The sequence below is a fragment of the Perognathus longimembris genome, chromosome 20, assembly GCF_023159225.1.
Source record: "Perognathus longimembris pacificus isolate PPM17 chromosome 20, ASM2315922v1, whole genome shotgun sequence".
NCBI classification, from domain to species: Eukaryota; Metazoa; Chordata; class Mammalia; order Rodentia; family Heteromyidae; genus Perognathus; species Perognathus longimembris.
Genome location: NC_063180.1, coordinates 31,088,955 through 31,108,532, shown reverse-complemented (window position 1 = coordinate 31,108,532; position 19,578 = coordinate 31,088,955). Strand labels below are relative to the sequence as shown.

The window sequence follows — 19,578 nt, the reverse complement described above, 5'->3', positions numbered from 1 at the left end:
CCGTTTCCCGGCTTACTAGAGGATTACATGAAATAACAGATGTAGAGTGTCTGGCACCCTGCCTGGCACGTGCTGCGTCCCCAGGAATAGGTGCTGGCTGTGTGTGTGTGGTTTTAGCTGCCAGGGCTGTGGTCACACGTGCTATGGGTGCCGTTACCCCCCCCTTCCTGGGGAGAAGGCTGCACCCTCTCCCCGTCCCCCCTCCCTGCTCTCGACATAACTCTTGCACAATGTGGGGGCATCTCCGCATGTAGCCGGCATGTTCATCCTCCAGGCTGGGGACGTGGCACGGTGTGGGTCAAGACTCCATTCAGGCCTTGCTTGCTTCATCCCCTTCTTTGAGGTCTCCCTGCTCGTTCTTTAGCCACCACTGTTGGGTGACCATCCTTGCCACAGGGCTGGGGTCAGCACGTTCGTGGAGCCTGGAAGAAGGTAGTGGGGAGATGGCCATGGGCGTGTCTGTCTGTCCTGTCTTGTGGACAGGCTGGGGTCCTGAAGGGCTGGAGTCTTGCCTTGGTGTGTCATGGGAATTCTGCATGTTCCCCAAGCAGGGCCTAAGTGGAGACTTGCCTCCTCTTTGGCCTCCTGTGGGAGGAAGAAGGCCCGTCCTGGCGCCCAGGGGCATGCCACTAGGTGGGCTTTGGGGAATGGAGGTGTTCAACCATAGAGAGCACAGTGCTGAAGCTCAGAGAAGCTGATTTATTCAGTCAGGGGCATCAGCTAGAAAAAGACAAAGCCTAGTGTGGGCCGAGGCTCCCGACTCTTCAGAACCACATTCTTCCCAGAACACAGCACCTGCATATCAGTTGTCTGAAAGTAGTTAAATGAGCCAGCTTTGCCCTTCAGTAATGGACTAGTTACGTAATTCCATCTGGTAAGGAAATCAGTTGAGGTCACTCCTGGGCCTGGCCCGGGGGCCAGCCGAGGCCCGAGGGCATGACCAAGTTGGAAATACGGCCTGCGGAGCCCGCCAGGCACATAGATTGCAAGCAGGGAGGTGGTGGGCCAGCACCAGCCCAGATTTTATTTGACTTCCCAGTGGCTTAGGAAATTAAATTAGTGGCTGATATTTAGAATTTAGCAATTCTTTTTTTTGCCAGTCCTAGGGCTTGGACTTAGGGCCTGAGCACTGTCCTTGGCTTCTTTTTGCTCAAGGCTAGCACTCTACCACTTGAGCCACAGCGCCACTTCCGGCTGTTTCTATATATGTGGTGCTGAGGAATCGAACCCAGGGCTTCATGTATACGAGACTAGCACTCTACCACTAGACCATATTCCCAGCCCACTTAGGAGGTTTTATATATTAAAAAAATCCAGGTTTTCCAGTTTTTAGAGGACCTCATTCCTCCGGGTGGCTGCACCCACCAGAGCCCCACTGGCAGCCGGGCCTTTCCCGGGGAAAGGGGTGTGGGGGCTGCCCGGCTGCGTGCTGGTAACATCTTCCCAGCACCAGTGACTCTCCCCCAAAAACTGGAGGAGACATGGCATCTCAACCTGCATCCCCTTGGCGTGCTGAAGTGGGGGAGCGCCTCTCGAAGTGTGTGGACACGAAGGGTTCCTGGCAGCCGCTGGGGTGCAGATGCCCGAGGACAGGTGTGATGGGCATCTGAGATGACCCCCCGCTGGCTGTGGGCAGGGAGGAGAGGAGAAGAATGGACACTGGTGGCAGGAGTGTGCGTGGGTGTCAAGTGTTCTAGGCTGGACATTTAAAGGAAACAAGTGCTTTGGCCCAGCAGGGTCTCCTGGCTCTGTGGTTGGGGAGTTGGGGTTGTTTGTACCCAGTGGCCCCAATTTCCTTAGACCAAGTAGAAGCCTGAAGGTCCGGGCATGGCTTACCGGGTGAGAGCCCGCGTGTACAAGACCGTGGGTTTGATTCCTAATACTGCTGTAGGAAGCAGAGGCAGCTGGGTGTCAGTGGCTCACACTGTAATCCTAGCTACTCAGGAGGCTGAGATCTGACGATCAAGATTCAAAGCCAGCCTGGTCAGGAAAAGTCTGTGAGACTCTTACCTCCAATTAACCACCAGAGAACCGGAAGTGGCGCTGTGGCTCAAATGGCAGAGTGCTAGCCTTGAGCTGAAGAGCTCAGGGGACAGCACCCAGGCCTAGAGTTCAAGCCCAACTGACACACACACACACACACAGAGCAAAGAGGCCGTGGAAGCGTGGATGGGGAAAGGGACTGGGGAGAGTGGACGTGGATGAGCTACATCCTCCGTGGGCCCAGGAGGGTGGGTGGAGCTCGGGCCTGCACTGGCACCAGCAGCCCTGGCAGCCTGGCGCAAACCGCACGATCTGGGGCCCCCTGGGAGGCTCCCTAGTGGCCGTGGCAGAGGCCAGGGAGAAGAGCAGGTCCCTGGGGGGGAGCCCTGGGCTTCTGGTTCACTCCTACCCCAGGCTGTGAGCGGCCCTTCCCTATGAACTTCGCCCTGGTGATGGCAGTGGTGGGCCAGGCAGAGCCGGGCAGGGGTGGCTGCCACTTCCTGCCCCGCGCTGGGCGCGTACCCAGGACTCCTGCTCAGGTCAGGCCTGGATCGACTTCACTGCTCATCGTAGCTCAGGCAGCCGCTTGAGCGGCTGCTGCTGTGAGTGGACCCCTGTTCCAGGGACTTGTCCCAGCCCAGACTCCTCGGTGTGCACAAGTGACAGGTGACCCCTTCCCCTTTCCTGGCTGTGGCTCTCAGGGAAGCTGGGACTTCCTGGCTTCCTCCTGCTGGGGCCTGCAGAGGGGGCGGGTGTGAGGGCCAGGTCAGCATCTTGAGCGGTGCCAGGTGCTGCAGAGAAAGGTGGGGTGGGGCTCTGAGTCACGGTGTTACCGAAGCCTGCAGCTGGCCAGCCTGGGTGGGGACCTGGCTGAGCCCTATTCCCGTCTTAACCCAGAAAACTCCCAGCTTCCGGCTGAGTCAGGGAAGGGATGGGGTGGAGGGTCTATGGGGCTGGGGGCTGAGTAGTTTCCACATCACTTCCTGCTGAGAGCCCACACACCTTGGGGGGGGGGGGAGCTGGGACTACAGGTATGCCCAGCCTAGCTCACCCTTGCTCTTGTGGGTGGGGCAGCCCTCTGGGTAGGGAGGTTTTAGGCCTGCTGGGAAGTCAGCCATAGCCCAGGCCAACCGCCTCTGTGAGGACAAGATTGAGGATGAGGGGACCCCCAGACATAGCAGAGACCCACAGAACAGACTGAGTGACCGAGACTTTACCAGCCTCTCACAGGGAGCCTGGCACAGAAACAGCTCCCTCCAGCCTCTCTGTGCAGAGAACACACAAGCATGGGCAAGCCTTGCGGCTGCACAAGCACACGTGCGCACGCGCGCACACACACGTAGGCAGGCTTAGGCAGGGCCTCCGGGACAGACGTCTGCACAGACACTCTGTCACTCCGAGGTGACCCCAGGCCCCCTGGGAGCTTAGACAGCTGAGCACGCACCTGCCCAGGCACGCAGCTTGTGCCTGGAATCCACACACCCGTCCCAGGTGCTGAGCTTGCTTTTAAGCTGCTTCTCGCAGCTCACCATGAGACCCTCATAGCCACGTCCCTGAGACCCTTGTCACCACATCTACGCCGCACGAGCCGCACCCCGGCGTGCAGGTGAGGAGACCTGGCTCCCCCAGCCGCTCCACCCTATCCCTCTGGCTGCTCTGGCCCAGCTGGATTTTCCTGCAGGGTTCGGGGGTTTTATTTTGGAGTCACTTGGGCATTGACCGCGTGCCAGACACCCCGCCAACATGGGATAATGTGTACAGAGGTGTTTTGAGCATGGCTGAGGCAGCGCAGGTTATTATGAAGATTATTATTTACATACATAATCTCATTCCTGAACAGCCCTGCCAGGTGGTGCTATTATGATCCCATTTTGCAGATAAGGAAACCGGGGCCTTAAGAGGTTAGGTTGTTTGTCCCAGTCACCCAAAGCTTTCTGAGAAGCAGAAGCTGGACTTGAACTCAAGTCTCTTGACTCCAGTCTACCTTGCAGCCAGTGGGAGCCACCAGTCCTGATGAAGTCCAGAAGGGCAGGGGTCCTCAACACACACACATACACACACACCACACACCACACACTTTTCCCCTTTTCTCTTTAGCCACAAGGGGGTTCAGCACTAAATGTACAGCTCCTCTCTAGAAGCAGTGTGGATACTTTATGATCTGCTTTTATGAATCTTTCCCTCCTTTCTATTTAAATGTCTTTGTTCGGTTCTCCACACACACACACACACACCCGTCTCTGCTTCTGACTTAATGTTTGCATTGCACTCCGTTCTTTGCTTTGTGTTGGTGCAGTCTGAGGAGCATGCTGGGCTACTGGACATAGACACACACACACAGTCATTGGATTGACGACCCTGTCGGCTTGTAGCTGCTTTGCTGGCTCAGCATTACGCCAGGGCGACTTTGTTTACCTGGTCACAGTCCACTGGCCCATGAAGATGTGCTGGGCTTTGGCTGGGGGCTGTGTTCTTTTGTGTTTTTAGCTTCTCATCAGCTGTTTAGGATTTTTTAAATCCTTTCTCTCCAAACCCATTAGCTGCTCAAAGCATAAACAAGAGCCAGGTGGTGATTTCGTTTGTGTCTCCTTCCTGCACTCTTGATTTGCATCATTCACATCACTCAAGTGTAATCTCTCCCGTGACATCCACAAGAGGCAGAAATCCACCGGCAGTCTCACTTCCCGCTATTTTTCCTGTTTATATTTTTCTTTCAGGGTAAAAGAATCAGTTGTGTATACTATTTTGGCCTCCATGTTTTGCTTACCAGGAGATACTTAGTATCATTGCTTATTATCACACATCTTACAACATTGGATGCTACTTAAAATTACTATTAATCAACAGAACGTGTGTGTGTGCAAGCGCAGGTATCAGAGCTTTAACTCAGGGCCTTCCGCTTTTGCTTGGCTTCTCCCCGTCCCCCCCCCCCCCCCCCCAGCTTTACTATTTGAGCCCTAGCTAGCTCTACTTCCAGTGTTCATTCTGATGGTTAATGGAGATGAGGTTCATGGACTTTCCTGCTTGGGCTGGCTTTGAACATGGTCCTCGGATCTCAGCTGCCTGAGTTGCTAGGATGACAGGTGTGAACCACCAGCACCCAGCTGAGTAAACCCAACCCTTCACCACCCGTCCCCTCGCTGACCTTCCTCCCTGTAGCTTGGCCCATTCTAGAGTTTTCTCTAGGTAATGCGCGTCCTCCTTTCCCCAGGTTCGGAAGAACGGCCGATCCTCAAATTTGAAGCAGAAAACATCTCCAACTACACGGCCCTCCTGCTGAGCCAGGACGGCGCCACGCTGTACGTGGGCGCGCGGGGAGCCCTCTTTGCGCTCAACAGCAACCTCAGCTTCCTGCCCAGGGGGCCATACCAGGAGGTGAGGGGCACTGCCCGGAGCTGGCAGTGGGCAGGAAGGGAGAGGAGGACGCCCTGGGACTCCCGGCCCTCGGTCCCTTTGCACACCGCTTCCCTCTCCTTCCCTAGCTGCTGTGGCCCGCAGACACAGAGAGAAAGCAGCAGTGCAGCTTCAAGGGCAAGGACCCCAAGGTGAGCCAGGGTGGGCAGAGATGGGGGGAGGGGGGCTGACCAACCCCTGCCCCATCCTCCTGTCTCTAGACGCCTAACACAGACTAAGTGCCAAGCATCAGCCCCCTGGCATGGGCAGTGGGGTGAGAGTTGGGTCTCTCTGAAGATGCCCCGCAATGTTGGGGCCTAATGGAGGCTGCCCAACTTCACCTCCTGCCTCTCCTCCTCCCTCTCCCTGGCCCCAGCCCCATTCATAGAGCCTCCTGGGCGGGGGGGGGGGGGGGGGCGGGGAGCGGGGAGGGCGGGGGGCGGGGAAGCCAAGGGAAAAGAGCTCCAACTTTGGGGTCAAGGTTCAAGTCCTTCCTATCTTGACTCATCCTTTATTCTGCCAGTGTCTACAAAGCATTTCCTTTGGAGAGGGGCAAACCCTAGGGCCTTGAACTTGCCTGGCAGATACTACACTCCCAGCCCCCATCTCCCCCCCACTTTTTTTTTGTCAGTTGTGAGGTTTGAACACAGGGCCTAGTCAGTCCTTAAGCTCTTTCACTCAAGGCTAGCACTCTACCACTTTGAACCACAGTGACACTTCCAGTTTCCAGGTGATTAATTGGAGATAAGAGTCTCAAGGACTTTCCTGACAGGGCTGGCTTCAAACCTGATCCTCAGATATCAGCCTCCCAAGTAGCTGGGATTATAAGCATGAGCCACCAGTGCCCAGCTCAACCCCCTGTTCATTGAGCACATGCTCCATGCTAGATAAGAGTTGTGGGAAAGAAAAAACAAAAAAAAGTGCCAGTCAAGTCAGTTCAAAAGGTGGTGGGGGTTATTCTTAAAAGTACAAAGAGATATTTGAGCAAGACATTGCCAGCCTGAATTTGGGGGGTGGAGGTGTGGAGAGAGGAACAGTTTTGGGGCCTCAGTTCTCTTTGTGCAAAACTGGGAAAGCAGTGGGAGAGTTGAGCAGAGACAGGATCTAGAACCTGGTCTTTTTCAGATCATTTGTCCCTTCCCAGTGTGTTGGTCAAGTCAGTGACCCGAGAAGGCCAAGTGCCATCCTGGGTTTCATAGTGAGACCCTGCTATGAATGAATGAATGAATGAATGAGAGTAAGTGACAGAACCAGAGCTGTGGCTGCTGTTCCCAGATCTGAGTGTCCTGCTGCTGGGTGGGGCCTGGGGTTCCGGGGGGGAGGGAGGGTGCTGGGCAGCGCCCCTTGGTGGCACGCCTGGGCATGACACCCTGTTCCCCCACAGCGTGACTGTCAGAACTACATCAAGATCCTGCTGCCCTTGAATGGTACCCACCTGTTCACCTGCGGCACGGCCGCCTTCAGCCCCCTGTGCACCTACATCGTGAGTGCCTGGGCCCTGCGCCTCCTGCCCCACCCCAGAGCTGTTGTGGGTGACGGGAGGCCCAGCTTCCTAGCCCTGGGGGTTGGGGTGTCATGCAGGGGAGGGGGCGAATGAGCCCAGTCCTCATTCGCTACATGCCCTGAACTGTCTGTCTGCCCATTCCAGAACGTGGCCAACTTCACCTTGGCCCGAGATGCAGCGGGCAACGTTCTTCTGGAGGATGGCAAGGGCCGCTGTCCCTTTGACCCCAATTTCAAGTCAACGGCCCTGGTGGTCGGTGAGTGACCAGGAAGTTGGGCAGGGGCGGAAGGGCCAGGCCTCAGCAGTGGCTCCTGGCTCAGGCTGGTGGCTAGTGGCGGCCCACACTGAGCTGATTCCCAGGACTGTGTGTGGTGCCCAGTGCTGAGTTCCTGCTTCGGCAGGGGGCAGGGCACTGGGGTCACCTGGGCCCTGGTTGAGGAGCAGGGGGCAGGAGGCTGGGGTGACCCCAGCCCTGAGCAGGGAGCGATTCCCACGGGAACATTTTCTTGGCAGATGGCGAGCTGTACACAGGCACAGTGAGCAGCTTCCAGGGCAACGACCCAGCCATCGCCCGGAGCCAAAGCCCCCGTCCCACCAAGACCGAGAGCTCCCTCAACTGGCTGCAAGGTGAACACGGGCCTCCCACCCTGTTGCGGGTGCCCCTCCTAGGGGGAGGGGACCTCCCCCAGTCTCTGGGGTCCTGGCTGACTGCTCCCCACTGGTCCATGCAGACCCTGCCTTTGTGGCCTCAGCCCACATCCCGGAGAGTGTGGGCAGCCTCCAGGGTGACGACGACAAGATCTACTTCTTCTTCAGCGAGACTGGCCAGGAGTTCGAGTTCTTTGGGAACACCATTGTGTCTCGAGTGGCTCGCGTGTGCAAGGTGAGCAGGCCCAGCAGGCTGGGCGGTCGCTGCCCTAGGTCGGGAAAGCAGTGAACGTTGAGCCTTCTCCTGACTCACCCCCTCTCTCCCTCTCCCTCTCTCTCCTCCTCTGCCTCGGGCCGTGACCCCATCCCGTCCGTCTGTGCTGCAGGGCGACGAGGGTGGCGAGCGTGTGCTGCAGCAGCGCTGGACATCCTTCCTGAAGGCCCAGCTGCTGTGCACTCGGCCGGAGGACGGCTTCCCCTTCAATGTGCTGCAGGACGTGTTCACGCTTCGGCCTGGCCACGACTGGCGCCGCACCCTCTTCTATGGGGTCTTCACATCCCAGTGGTAGGGTGCCCGCCACTGGCTGTGGGGAGGGTGGTGGGCAGCAGGCTGGGCCCCCGGCCTCCCCTGGCCCCTGGCCTCACCTAGCCGCTTGCTTGCAGGCACAGGGGCCCCGCGGGGGGCTCGGCTGTGTGTGTGTTCAGCATGGAGGACGTGCGCAGGGCCTTTGAGGGCCTCTACAAGAAGGTGAACCGGGAGACACAGCAGTGGTACACGGAGACGCACCCAGCGCCCACTCCACGGCCCGGCGCGGTAAGTAACCCCCCCCCACCCCAGCCCCACTCTATGCCGGCACCAGGCCTGCCCAGCACTGGCGGATAACACAGCACTCAGCCTTCTTGAGGCTTTTCTTCTCTTTAAGATGGAGCTTCTGTAGTCGCCCCTCCCCACCCCATCGCAACTGTGGGTTGGTTATTTCTCTGTGCCACTTCCGGAGCTTGAACTCAGGGTCTAGGTGCTGTCCCAGAGCTTTGTCTCTCAAGGATAGTCCTTTACCACTTGAGCCACAGCTCCACTTCCTGCTTTGTTTCGGTTAATTGGCAATAACAGTCTCGTGGACTTTCCTGCCTGCGCTGGCTCTGATCTGGAATCCTCAGATCTCAGCCTCCTGAGTAGTTGGGATTATACAGGTATGAGCCCCAGGCACCTAGCTTTGTCAATAATTTTATCCAGAGGTTGGGAATATGGCTCAGGGGTAGAGTGATTGCCTAGCATGAGTGAAGATCTGGGTTCAATTCCTCTGTACCATATGAACAGAAAAGGCCAGAAATGGCACTGTTAGTCAAGTGGCAGAGTGCTAGCCTTGTGCAAAAGAAATCCAGGGATAGTGCCTAGGCCCTGAGTTTTCAGGCCCCAGAACTGGCAATAATAATAATAATAATAACAATTTTATCCAAATGGTCCTTGGCAGGTAAAGATATGTCCTCCACCCCTGCAGGCTAGGCCTAGGCCCCCAGACTAGCACACCAGGAGTGTGCTAAAAGCAGATGTGCTGCGTCCCCCGGGTAGCGTGGCCTCCTGGTGTCCCTGGCTCACCAGGCTGCTTTTCCTCCAGTGCATCACCAACAGCGCCCGGGAGCGGAAGATCAACTCCTCCCTGCAGCTCCCAGACCGGGTGCTGAACTTCCTCAAGGACCACTTCCTGATGGATGGGCAGGTCCGCAGCCGCATGCTGCTGCTGCAGCCCCAGGCCCGCTACCAGCGTGTGGCCGTGCACCGAGTGCAGGGCCTGCACCACACCTACGATGTCCTCTTCCTGGGCACCGGTGAGCCTGAGCACCCCAGCGGGCCTTGGCTCCCAGGGAGGGCGTGGTGGAAGGGGGCGTGGCCGGTGGGCGGGTCTGCGATGGGGCGTGGTGGAAGGGGCGTGGCTGAGCAAGGCCCGTTCCTGTGCCAGGTGATGGCCGGCTGCACAAGGCGGTGAGCGTGGGCCCCTCCACGCACATCATTGAGGAGCTCCAGATCTTCTCACCAGGACAGCCTGTGCAGAACCTGCTCCTGGATGGCCACAAGGTGAGGGCACTGGGAAGAGCCCTGCGTCCTGCTGGGGGCCTCCGTTAGCACCAGGCAGGCCCCACTGTGGTCCTCCCTTGTCCCCAGAAGGATGGAGAATTAACAGAGCTGGTCATTGGCAGTCACCCTGCAATCCCAGCTCCTCAGGAGGCTGAGGTCTGAGGATTCCGGTTACGAGCCATCCCAAGCAGTGAATCTTATGACATACTTAGCTCCATTAAACCACCAGAAATCTGGAATTGGAGCTGTGGTTCAAGTAGTAGAGCCTCAGCCTTGAGTGAAAAAGCTAAGGGACAGCACCTAGGCCCTGAGTTCAAGCCCCAGGACCCACACACGTACAAAAAAACCCAAACAGAATTGAGGCTCATGACCCAGGCTGTCAGAAAGTGGGGGTGGCGGGGACCTGATAGAGACCCTTGCGGTGGCTCTTGAGGACCCTGGTGCTGGCGCCCGCTGCCTGTGCCCACCCTTCTCCCTGTGTCTTGACTGCAGGGGCTGCTGTATGCCTCCTCCCACTCGGGCGTAGTCCAGGTGCCCGTGGCCAACTGCAGCCTCTATTCTACCTGTGGGGACTGCCTCCTCGCCCGCGACCCCTACTGCGCTTGGGACGGCACCCACTGTCGGCACGTCAGCCTGTACCAGCCTGAACTGGCGTCCCGGTGAGTACTCGCCTGCAGACCCTGTCACCCCTGCATGCCAGGCCCCATCCCTTCCCTTGCTTTTCAAGCCTCTCTGGATGCTGTCATTCATACCCACTGACTGTCTACATAGTTATTCCTTTTCTAAAAAATCGGCTGGTGCTGGGGTTTGAACTCAAGGCCTGGCACTTACTTGCCTGATGCTCCACCCTTCAAGCCATGCCTCCAACCCCTGCATACTTTTTCCTGCATTCTCCCCCTCCCCCCTTCCTCTCAGAAGTTTGCTAGGTCAATCAATAATTGACTGAGGCTAGGCACCAGTGCTCATGCCTGAAATCCTAGCTACTCAGGACCCTGAGACCTGAGGATCATGGAACAAAGCCGGCCTGGGCAGGAAGGTCCATGAGACTCTTATCTCCAGTTCATCACAGAAAAAGCCAGAAGTGTCACTGTTGCTCAAGTGGCAGAGTGCCAGCCTTGAGCAAAAAGGAGCCCAGGGACAGTGCCCAAGCTCAGAGTTCAAGCTGCTGGACCAGCTGCCCCCGCCCCCCCCCAAAAAATCACTATGGTACAGGCCTATAAGCCCAGCTATGCACAACATCCTAGATAGAGTCTCGGCCTGAGCAGGCAAAGCCTGAGACCCTACCTTAAATACAATTGCCTACTTCAAAAAGACCCAAATAGGAATTTACAGACCTTGACCTTGGAGGTTTCACTGAAAGGACCATGACCCTCCTCCACCCATAGACTCAATGTCCTCAGCTTTTGTGCTTGGTCAAGGTTTCCATTTTCTGAGTACATCAAGAATTCTCCTTCTTTCTGGGCATCATGGCATGTGCCTGTTACCCTAGCTATTTGGCCAAGATTGGGAGGATTGTGGTTCCAGGCCAGCCCAGGCAGAAACGTTCACAAGACATCCATTTCAACAGAAGCTAGACACTATGTGCACCTGTCACCCCAGATATAATGGGAAACAAAAAGTAGGAGGGCCGCAGTCTAGGCAAGCACCTGGGCAGGAAGCAAGACCCTTTCATAAAAATAACCAGTGCCAGGCTGGGAATGTGGCATAGCAGTAGAGTGCTTGACTAGCATGCATGAAGCCCTGGGTTCAATTCCTCGGCACCACATAAACAGAAGTGGTGCTGTGGCTCAAGTGATAGAGTGCTAGCCTTGAGCAAAAAGAAGCTCAGGGGCAGTGCCCAGGCTCTGAGATCAAGCTCCAAGGCTGCCAATAAATAAACAAATAAATGCTGGCAATAGAAATAACCAACCAACCAGTGCAAAAAAGGGCTAACATACACAAGGCCCTGAGTTCAAACCCCAGTACCACCCAAGGGGAGGAAAAAAAAAAAAAGAATTACCCTTTCTTGCCCGACATGGTACAGTGCGCCTATAATCCCAGCACTTGGGAGGCCGAGGTGGGAGGATTGCAAGTTTAGGGCCACGCTGCACAACAAAGCAAGATCCTGTCTCAGACAAATTAAAAAAAAAAATCTTTTGTGTTTATTGTTCAGATAATGACCTTAGGGAGACCCAGCTGTCCTGGATTTTTTTTTTTTTTTTTTTTGGCCAGTCCTGGGCCTTGGACTCAGGGCCTGAGCACTGTCCCTGGCTTCTTCCCGCTCAAGGCTAGCACTCTGCCACGTGAGCCACAGCGCCGCTTCTGGCCGTTTTTTCTGTATATGTGGTGCTGGGGAATCGAACCTAGGGCCTCGTGTATCCGAGGCAGGCACTCTTGCCACGGCTATAATCCCAGTCCCCTGTCCTGGATTTTATCTGAGGACACGTTGTGCATTTTGTAATGAAGGAAGGAACGTAGCTGGTAATAGCACGTAATGTCTACTGGCAAGGAGAGGTGTTCTCAAGCCCCCCGTGGGGGTGGGGATCTGCCCCACCCACCACTTTGGGCCTGGAGCTCCCTGAGCCTCAGGCCCCCTACCCCGTCCACCTCTCTGTGGAGGTGGGAGAGGCATGGCCCATAGTACACCCCAACCTATTCACCCTCTCTCTGGTCCCCAGGCCATGGGTCCAGGACGTCGAGGGGGCCAATGCCAAGGAGCTGTGCAATGTCTCTGCAGTCAGGCCTCGATCTTCCGTGCCAGCAGGTAAGGGGGCTTGGCGTGTTCTCTCGTAGGCCTGGGTGGCCCTAAAGGTCCTCCCTCACCTTCTCCTCCTCCCCCGCAAGCAAGGCTCTAGAAAGTGAGCCTCAGGACAGTCCTGGGCATCCTAAGTGGTCCGTGGAGGAGCAGGAGCACAGCTGGAGGAGGGGGGTGAGCCGGGACTAATGTGGAGCCCAGCCTCACTCTGCCCCCTGCCTCTGCCATCCACAGGCAAGCCCTGTGAGCCGGTCCAGGTCCAGCCCAACACGGTGAACACCTTGGCCTGTCCGCTCCTCTCCAACCTGGCTACCCGCCTGTGGCTTTACGATGGGGCCCCAGTCAACGCCTGCGCCTCGTGCCGTGTGCTGCCCAGCGGGGACTTGCTGCTGGTGGGCGGAGAGCCAGGGCTGGGCCCGTTCCAGTGCTGGGCCCTGGAGGGGGGCGTCCGACAGCTGGTGGCCAGCTACTGCCCCGAGGTGCCTGAGGACGGGGGTGCAGGGCCGGGTGGCAGGGCGCCCATGGTCATCAGCACGTCTCGTGTGAGTGCGCCTGCGGTGGGCGCAGCGGGCTGGGGCGCAGCCAGGTCCTACTGGACCGAGTTCCTGGTCATGTGTGCGCTCTTCGGGCTCGCCGTGGTGCTCCTGGTGCTCTTCTTCCTCTACCGGCACCGGGGCGGCATGAAAGCCTTCCTGAAGCAGGGCGAGTGTGCCAGCGTGCACCCCAAGACCCGCCCTGTGGTGCTGCCCCCGGAGACCCGGCCTCTCAATGGCGTCGGGCCCCCCAGCCTCCCTCCTGACCACCGGGGCTACCAGGCCCTGTGGGACAGCGCCCCCGGACCCCTGGGCGCCCTCGAGTCGGAGAAGAGGCCCCTGAGCATCCAGGACAGCTTTGTGGAGGTGTCCCCCGTGTGCCCCCGGCCCCGGGTCCGCCTGGGCTCCGAGATCCGGGACTCAGTAGTGTGAGCTGGCTCCGGCGACCCTGAATGCGCAGAGGGACCAGCTGGACCCCACTCCTCGGGAATGCCCCACGGCGCCTCGAGCTTCAGCCACACAGCAAGGACCCCACGCCGCGGCCCTGCTGTCTTGGCCGGAGACGGAGCCAGGACGCTGCTGCTCCTCAAGGAACCTGAGCCCTTCATTTAAACAGCGGAAAATGTGAAGCCACAGCGGGGAGTGCCCACCGGCACAGCTGCCCAGTGCCACATGGACGCCCTGCGCAACGTGGACGGTGCGAGGCACCACCCGCCCGCCTTTCCTAGACGCCCCAGGCCAGGGCAGCGGGGCTCAGCCGGCCTGGGGTGTGCCAGGGCCGGCCTCACCTCAGCACCTCAGGGACCAGAGGCCTTGAGCCCTCACCCTGCCCTGCGCTCAGGCCCAGCCCTGGACTTTTCCGGCCTGTATCAGGCCGTGGCCACTCGAGGGCAGAGCAGAGCCTAGAGGAGTTTGTGACATGAACACTTTCCCCCAGGGACACCTGGAAGAGACTCCTTCCCTCTCTCATCCCAGCCTGCGAACCCCATTTCCCCACCCAGACACCCTAACTGCACCCCAACTTCTCGTCCCTTCACCCCTCACCTGTCTCCACTGTAAGGGATACCGACACTGCCCAACACCAGAGCCCTCCATCTGGGTTTTATATTTTTTTAATAAGATGCACTTTACTTTTTTTTTTTTTAATAAAATCTGAAGAAATGTTTAGTCATAGCCCTTCCTGTGAAAAGACTTTTGCTTCTTGAGTTTGGTGTTTCTGGGTGTACCACACCTCCTCTTCCTTGGGGCCAAGGGAGTCAGGGCCGACCAGCCAGCAACACTGGGGGAACTTGGTCACTGTGGGCAGGGGTCACACTGTGTACCACAACCTTTTACTTTGCATCTGGTTCAGTTCAGCCAGGGTGAAAACAGGTTTCTGTTTTCTGATACTGGAGCTTAAGCTCAGATAAGATTCTTTTTTTTTTTTTTTTATTGGTTGTGGGGCTTGAACTCTGGGCCTGGGCGCAATCCCTGAGCTCTTCAGCTCAAGGCTAGTGCTCTACCACTTAAGCCACAGTGCCACTTTGGTATTCTGGTGGTTAACTGGAGATGAGAATCTCACAGGTTTTTCTGCCCAGCTGGCTTTGAGCCATGATCCTCAGATCTCAGACTCCAGAGTAGCTAGGATTACAGGTGTGAGCCACCCAGTGCCTGGCTCAGACCATCCTTAGATCTCAGCCTCCTGAGTGGTTAGGATTACAGGTGTGAGCCTCAAGTGCCTGAGAAATAGGGTTTTTGTTGTTTGGTGCTGGTCCTGGGGCTTGAACTCAGGGCCTGGGAGCTATCCGAGTTTTTTGCTCAAGGCTAGTGCTCTACCATTTGAGCCACAGCTCCGCTTCTGCTTTTTTGGTAAGAGCCAAGTGTCATAGCCTTGCTATGGGCTGGCTTCATACTGCGATCCTCAGATCTCAGCCTCCCGAGTAGCTAGACTATAGGTGTATACCACTAGTGCACCCAGCTGAGGGTTTTTTTTTAATATAATTTTTAATTTCTCAAGTGATTTCATCATAAGATGTATCTAGCACAGTTGGGCACTGCACGCCTGTAATTCCAGCTACTTTGGAGGCTGAGGGAGTTGGACCAAGAATTAGAGGTCTCTCTGGGCAACTACATAGCAAGACTTTACCTCAGAGTTACAGTCTTCTAACGCCTGTACAAATTCACACCACGACCCCCCAGTCAGACTTGGTTAAGTTCCAGCCCTCATTCCACCTTAGTATTCACACCCCCACTTGGGGTGGGGATGGTTTGGTGTCCCGTTGGCCCCTCTTGGGTGTGACTTTCTTCTCAGCATGATCAAAGTCCAGCCCTTCTCCAAAGCGTTTCTGGTGTCACACGCAGGGCCAGAGCTTCTCATGCTTTATTACTCATTAGCAGAAACACAGTGATGACCACAGTAGTATGGGGAGGTCCCCCCTGTGGGGGGCCAACTGCACAGTGCCAGCTCTAGCCTAGACAGGCCAGCAAGGCTGGCCTGCACATCTCGGGCTTCACTGGGTGCAGTGCAGCGCAGTAGGAGCCATCTTGGATGGGGACCATGCTGTCACAGGACAATTTTAAAGGAGCTGCGAGAGAGAAGAGTGGGTCAGGCTGCTGCCCACTGAACCTAGGGCCTCCTACATCTCCAGCCCAAGTTAGGTTTGCTGATGGTGGGGACTAGATCCTCTCCTTTCTGGTAAGGGCCGTGTCCTCCATGCACTGGCCCCTTCCCTCTGGAACACAAGCAGCCTGAGACATTCAGAGGAAGCAGAAACTACCACCCCACTACTATCTCCCATGGCAGGGTGAGGATCCCTGGACACCCAGAATGCCACTGTCACACCTGGCAAAGTCCGGAGAACGGGAGATGACGTGCTGGAACTCAGAGAGATTGATGGTCCCATCCCGATCGATGTCTGACTCTTCCAGAATCTGAGAGAGGGGAAGCTGAAACCAGGGCCCCAGACCTCCCCTCTCTCGCTCCCAGGCCGGGTGAGGCCCAGCCTAGTGCTGCCCGCACCGCCACTCACGTTGTCGATGAGCTGCTTCATCTCTGCTGCGCTGAGCCGAGTGTCCTCACCCTCGCCCGTGAGGCAGTTCACAAGCCGGCTCAGATCCTCCCTGTCCAGGGTTCCGTCATCATCAAAGTCTGCAGAAAGGACACAGGCGGCCAGAAAGAAGTCAGGAGCTCCTCAGTTCCCACGTGCAAAGCCACGTGGAGAGGACCAGCGCTTACCGAAGATGCGGAAGGCGTAGTGGGACTTGATGTCTGGGGTCGCCGTGTCACTGAACACACTCAGGAGGTCCAGGAAGTCCTCGAAGCTCAGGCTGTCTCTGGTGGGGGACGTGGAGAAGACCTTGCAGATTCTCTCCTTGAAGGGATTGGCCTAGGTGAGAGAACTCTGTGAAGGTCACAAGGAAGGTCACAGGATACAGCCTGGTCACATGGGCAGCAAACCCTACTTAGGAACCTTGAGAGAGTTCAGGCTTGTGGGGGAGAAGCTTCTAGGCCAGGATGGAAGCACACAAGGGCCAACCCAGTCAGCTGGTGAACAGGCAGCAATGACTTCCTGGACATATAAATCAAAAGCATCTACAAACTAGGTGTGGTAGCACATGCCTGTAATCCCAGCTATCTGGAGATAGAGGTAGGAAGACTCTGGTGCAAAGGTAGCTAAGGGCAAAAGTAATGGACACTAAAAGCAAAGAGGACTAGGGTGTGGTGGTACAGCTGTTAGCCTAGCAGATGTGAGGCCTTAAGTTCAATCACCAAAGCTGGAGATGTGGCTCAGCCACAGAGTGCTTGGCCCTGGGTTCGAACCCCATGACCACCTCCAAAAAAGGAATATACAACATAAGTAGGTGAGAGCAGAAAGAGGAAGGCATCCTAAACAAAGACAAGACAGGCTATGTTAAAACACACTTAAGGGCTGAGAATATGGCTTAGTGGTAAGAGTGCTTGCCTTGCAAGCATGAAGCCCTGGGTTCCATTCCTCAGCACCACATAAACAGAAAATGCCGGAAGTGGCGCTGTGGCTCAAGTAGCAGAGTGCTAGCCTTAAGCAAAAAGAAGCCAGGGACAGTGCTCAGGCCCAGAGTCCAAGCCCCATTTATTTAGCAATAAATAAACACACACAGTTAACAACTATCATGTCACAGGTACTGGGCCAGGCTCTGCAGCGGAAACTTCACAATCAGCCTGGGCAACAGGTCTCCCAAACCCGAATGAGATAATTCAGTTCCTCAAAGGGACAAAACTTTTTTGAACCTCTAACAAGATGTTCTAGAGCCTTAGTTTAAAAAACACTGTTCTAGATAATTCTTCAGGGTGCTTTGGTAAAGTCATTGATACCAGGAAATCAGGGTCAAGCAGGAAAAAGGCCTGAATGGGGAGGGGTGATATCAACTCCAGTGGGTGGGCATCAGGGGTCCAGCAGTGAGGGTGGATGCAGCTTCGTACCTTGAGTTCTGGAAGGCTGAGGATCCGCTCAAGGGACACTCGAGCCTGCAGAGACTCCTCCACACCCATGTGTTCCTGAGGCAGCAGCTCACAGAACCTCTTGTGGGCTCTGGCAGAGAAGGGGTACATGTGGGTACTCTGAAGACATCCAGTCCCCTGTAGGCACTACTTCCCAGCCCTGCCACTCCCTGCCTGTAACCATCACCAGAGGCTGGGCCACACGCAGAGAACTTGGAACCAAGGCAGCCAAAGAGAGCTAAATCTGGCTAGCCACCAGGGGCTCACGCCTGTAATTCTAGCTTACCCAAGAGGGCCAAGATCTGAAGATTGTGGTTCAAGGCCAGCCCATGCATGAAAGTATAATAGACTTTCATGTCAAATTAACCACCACGGGGCTGGGGATATAGCCTAGTGGCAAGAGTGCCTGCCTCGGATACAGGAGGCCCTAGGTTCGATTCCCCAGCACCACATATACAGAAAATGGCCAGAAGCGGCGCTGTGGCTCAAGTGGCAGAGTGCTAGCCTTGAGCGGGAAGAAGCCAGGGACAGTACTCAGGCCCTGAGTCCAAGGCCCAGGACTGGCCAAAAAAAAAAAAAAAAATTAACCACCACAAAGCCGGCAATGGAACACAGTGGAGTGCCAACCTTGAGCAAAACAAGGCCTGGAGTTCAAGCTTCTAAACAAGTAAAATAAAATAAAAATAAAGAGGCTGAGAAAGGAGGCAGAAGTCAGCCCTAACCCACAGGAAGAAAAAGAGCAAAATTAACACCTCTTTCCCACTTTAACTTCTAACTCTCCTCCCACTCTCTTGTCCTCCTCAGGAACCGCACCCAGGTCCCCTGGCTGTCAATGCCATTTGCTCTGCATCTAGTCTTGGGCAAGACTTGGAGAGCAAACCTCCCTGCCCCCGGCCTCCTGGTCCGTGGTGCCCACTGCAAACTAGGTGTGACGCGGAGCCCAGGTCCTGGCCCAGGGTCAAGTGCTCCCCCTAGCCAGTCCGGATCCCCGAGACCTCTCTGCTTTTGCCAGTGGGCAAAGTCGGCCTACAGCTACAACAGCCCCTGGCGAGGCAAGGTGAGGCGAGGGGAGGGGAGCACAGGGCTTGAGATCGCCCAGCTTTTACCCCCTCCGGAGATGCCCAGCAGCCCCCGCCGGCCCGGCGGAATGAGGACAGCGGGACTTGTACTCCGGTCTGGCCACCGGTTCCAGCACCGTGGAGCCTCCCTCTGGTCCGGCCAGCCCCACTCCCCGCAGGCCCGGAGGGACGGCACCATCCCCAGCATCCCCTCCACGGCCGGCCCCCGATCCCCGGCCGCGGCGGGTCCAGGCACCACTCACAGCAGGATCTCTTGCTTGGTCAGGAACGTCAGGTCCTGAAAGGCAAAGCCACAGAATTTGGGGTCATCAGGCCGCCCGCTGCCAGACCCCGCTCGGGCGCAGCCCCACGCGCGAGCCCCGGGGCCGGGCGACCCGCGCACCTGGTACTCGGCCAGCAGCTCCTTCGACAGACGGCTGCCCGAGCCCCCCATGGCCGCGCCGAGCGCTCCGACAACTCTTCCTGGGACGCCGCAACTTTCTCACTTCCGCCCTCGAGCCGCGTCCCCGCCCCGTCTCCTCGGCAACCGTCCCCGGGACCGCTGCCCCGGACTCCGCCCCGGGCTCCCAGCTGCGCTCAGCACGCTAGGCGAGCTCCCGGAGTCCCAGCACGCTGGAGGCGGGGCCGGATGCATCTGGGCGGAGCCTATGCTCTTGGCTCGACAGCATTTGGTCCCGCCTCCAGCGTGCCTGGGGCGGGGTTGGAAACCTATGGGCGGAGCCTTTGATCATAGCCCCGCCCTGCCCCAGGCACACTGGAGGTGGGGCCAAATGCTTCTGGGCGGAGCCTATGTCCCTGCTCCCGCCTCTCTTATGGGCGTGGTGCATGCGCCGCGCGCGTGGTGCCGACTACGCCTGCGCGCTGGGCGACGCGACCTCCGGACGTTCGGAAGAGCGGCTGCGGGACTTTCCTCTCCGTGAGCCCGGCCTCGCCTGCAGAAAGGGTCGGTCGCAGTCCTGAGCCGGGCCGTCTAGGGTACATCTGCGAAGCTCCTGCAGCCCAGTGACCAGAAAAGCTCCAGACTCGCTCCGCCCGCGCCTCTGAAGGCCCCGCAGCCCCGCGGAGGCCGCAGGCCCGAGGCCGGCCGCGGAGGACCCGCCCATGCCGGGCGCTGTGTGCGGTCGTCTTCCATTCTGGGAACGGGAGAACGAGGTAGGCTCCGGGTTTCCCATCG

The 19,578-nt window shown here is 57.2% G+C and overlaps 2 protein-coding genes across 4 annotated transcripts in view; one reads left to right on the top strand and one right to left on the bottom strand.

Moving 5' to 3' along the window:
• Sema4b (semaphorin 4B) overlaps positions 1-13,349 on the top strand; it is a 28,021-nt gene extending 14,672 nt beyond the window's left edge. For all 3 annotated transcript variants that reach the window (XM_048368762.1, XM_048368761.1, XM_048368760.1), the window contains exons 3-15: positions 5,195-5,358; positions 5,466-5,528; positions 6,761-6,859; positions 7,025-7,136; positions 7,394-7,507; positions 7,612-7,763; positions 7,915-8,093; positions 8,192-8,342; positions 9,145-9,355; positions 9,487-9,602; positions 10,095-10,261; positions 12,260-12,345; positions 12,571-13,349. In XM_048368762.1, the coding sequence (XP_048224719.1) occupies positions 5,195-5,358; positions 5,466-5,528; positions 6,761-6,859; positions 7,025-7,136; positions 7,394-7,507; positions 7,612-7,763; positions 7,915-8,093; positions 8,192-8,342; positions 9,145-9,355; positions 9,487-9,602; positions 10,095-10,261; positions 12,260-12,345; positions 12,571-13,301 (2,345 nt within the window). In that variant the 3' untranslated portion in view covers positions 13,302-13,349. The remainder of the gene's footprint in view (positions 1-5,194; positions 5,359-5,465; positions 5,529-6,760; positions 6,860-7,024; positions 7,137-7,393; positions 7,508-7,611; positions 7,764-7,914; positions 8,094-8,191; positions 8,343-9,144; positions 9,356-9,486; positions 9,603-10,094; positions 10,262-12,259; positions 12,346-12,570) is intronic.
• A 1,863-nt stretch (positions 13,350-15,212) lies between these two features.
• Positions 15,213-18,974, bottom strand: Cib1 (calcium and integrin binding 1). Its single transcript, XM_048368764.1, has 7 exons — positions 18,787-18,974; positions 18,647-18,681; positions 17,308-17,416; positions 16,084-16,234; positions 15,878-15,996; positions 15,691-15,779; positions 15,213-15,433 (listed from the first exon to the last, which is right to left on the bottom strand). Exons 1-7 carry the CDS (start codon positions 18,835-18,837, stop codon positions 15,412-15,414), a joined length of 576 nt encoding a protein of 191 aa, XP_048224721.1. The 5' UTR covers positions 18,838-18,974; the 3' UTR covers positions 15,213-15,411.
• Between the last annotated feature and the right edge of the window lie 604 nt (positions 18,975-19,578).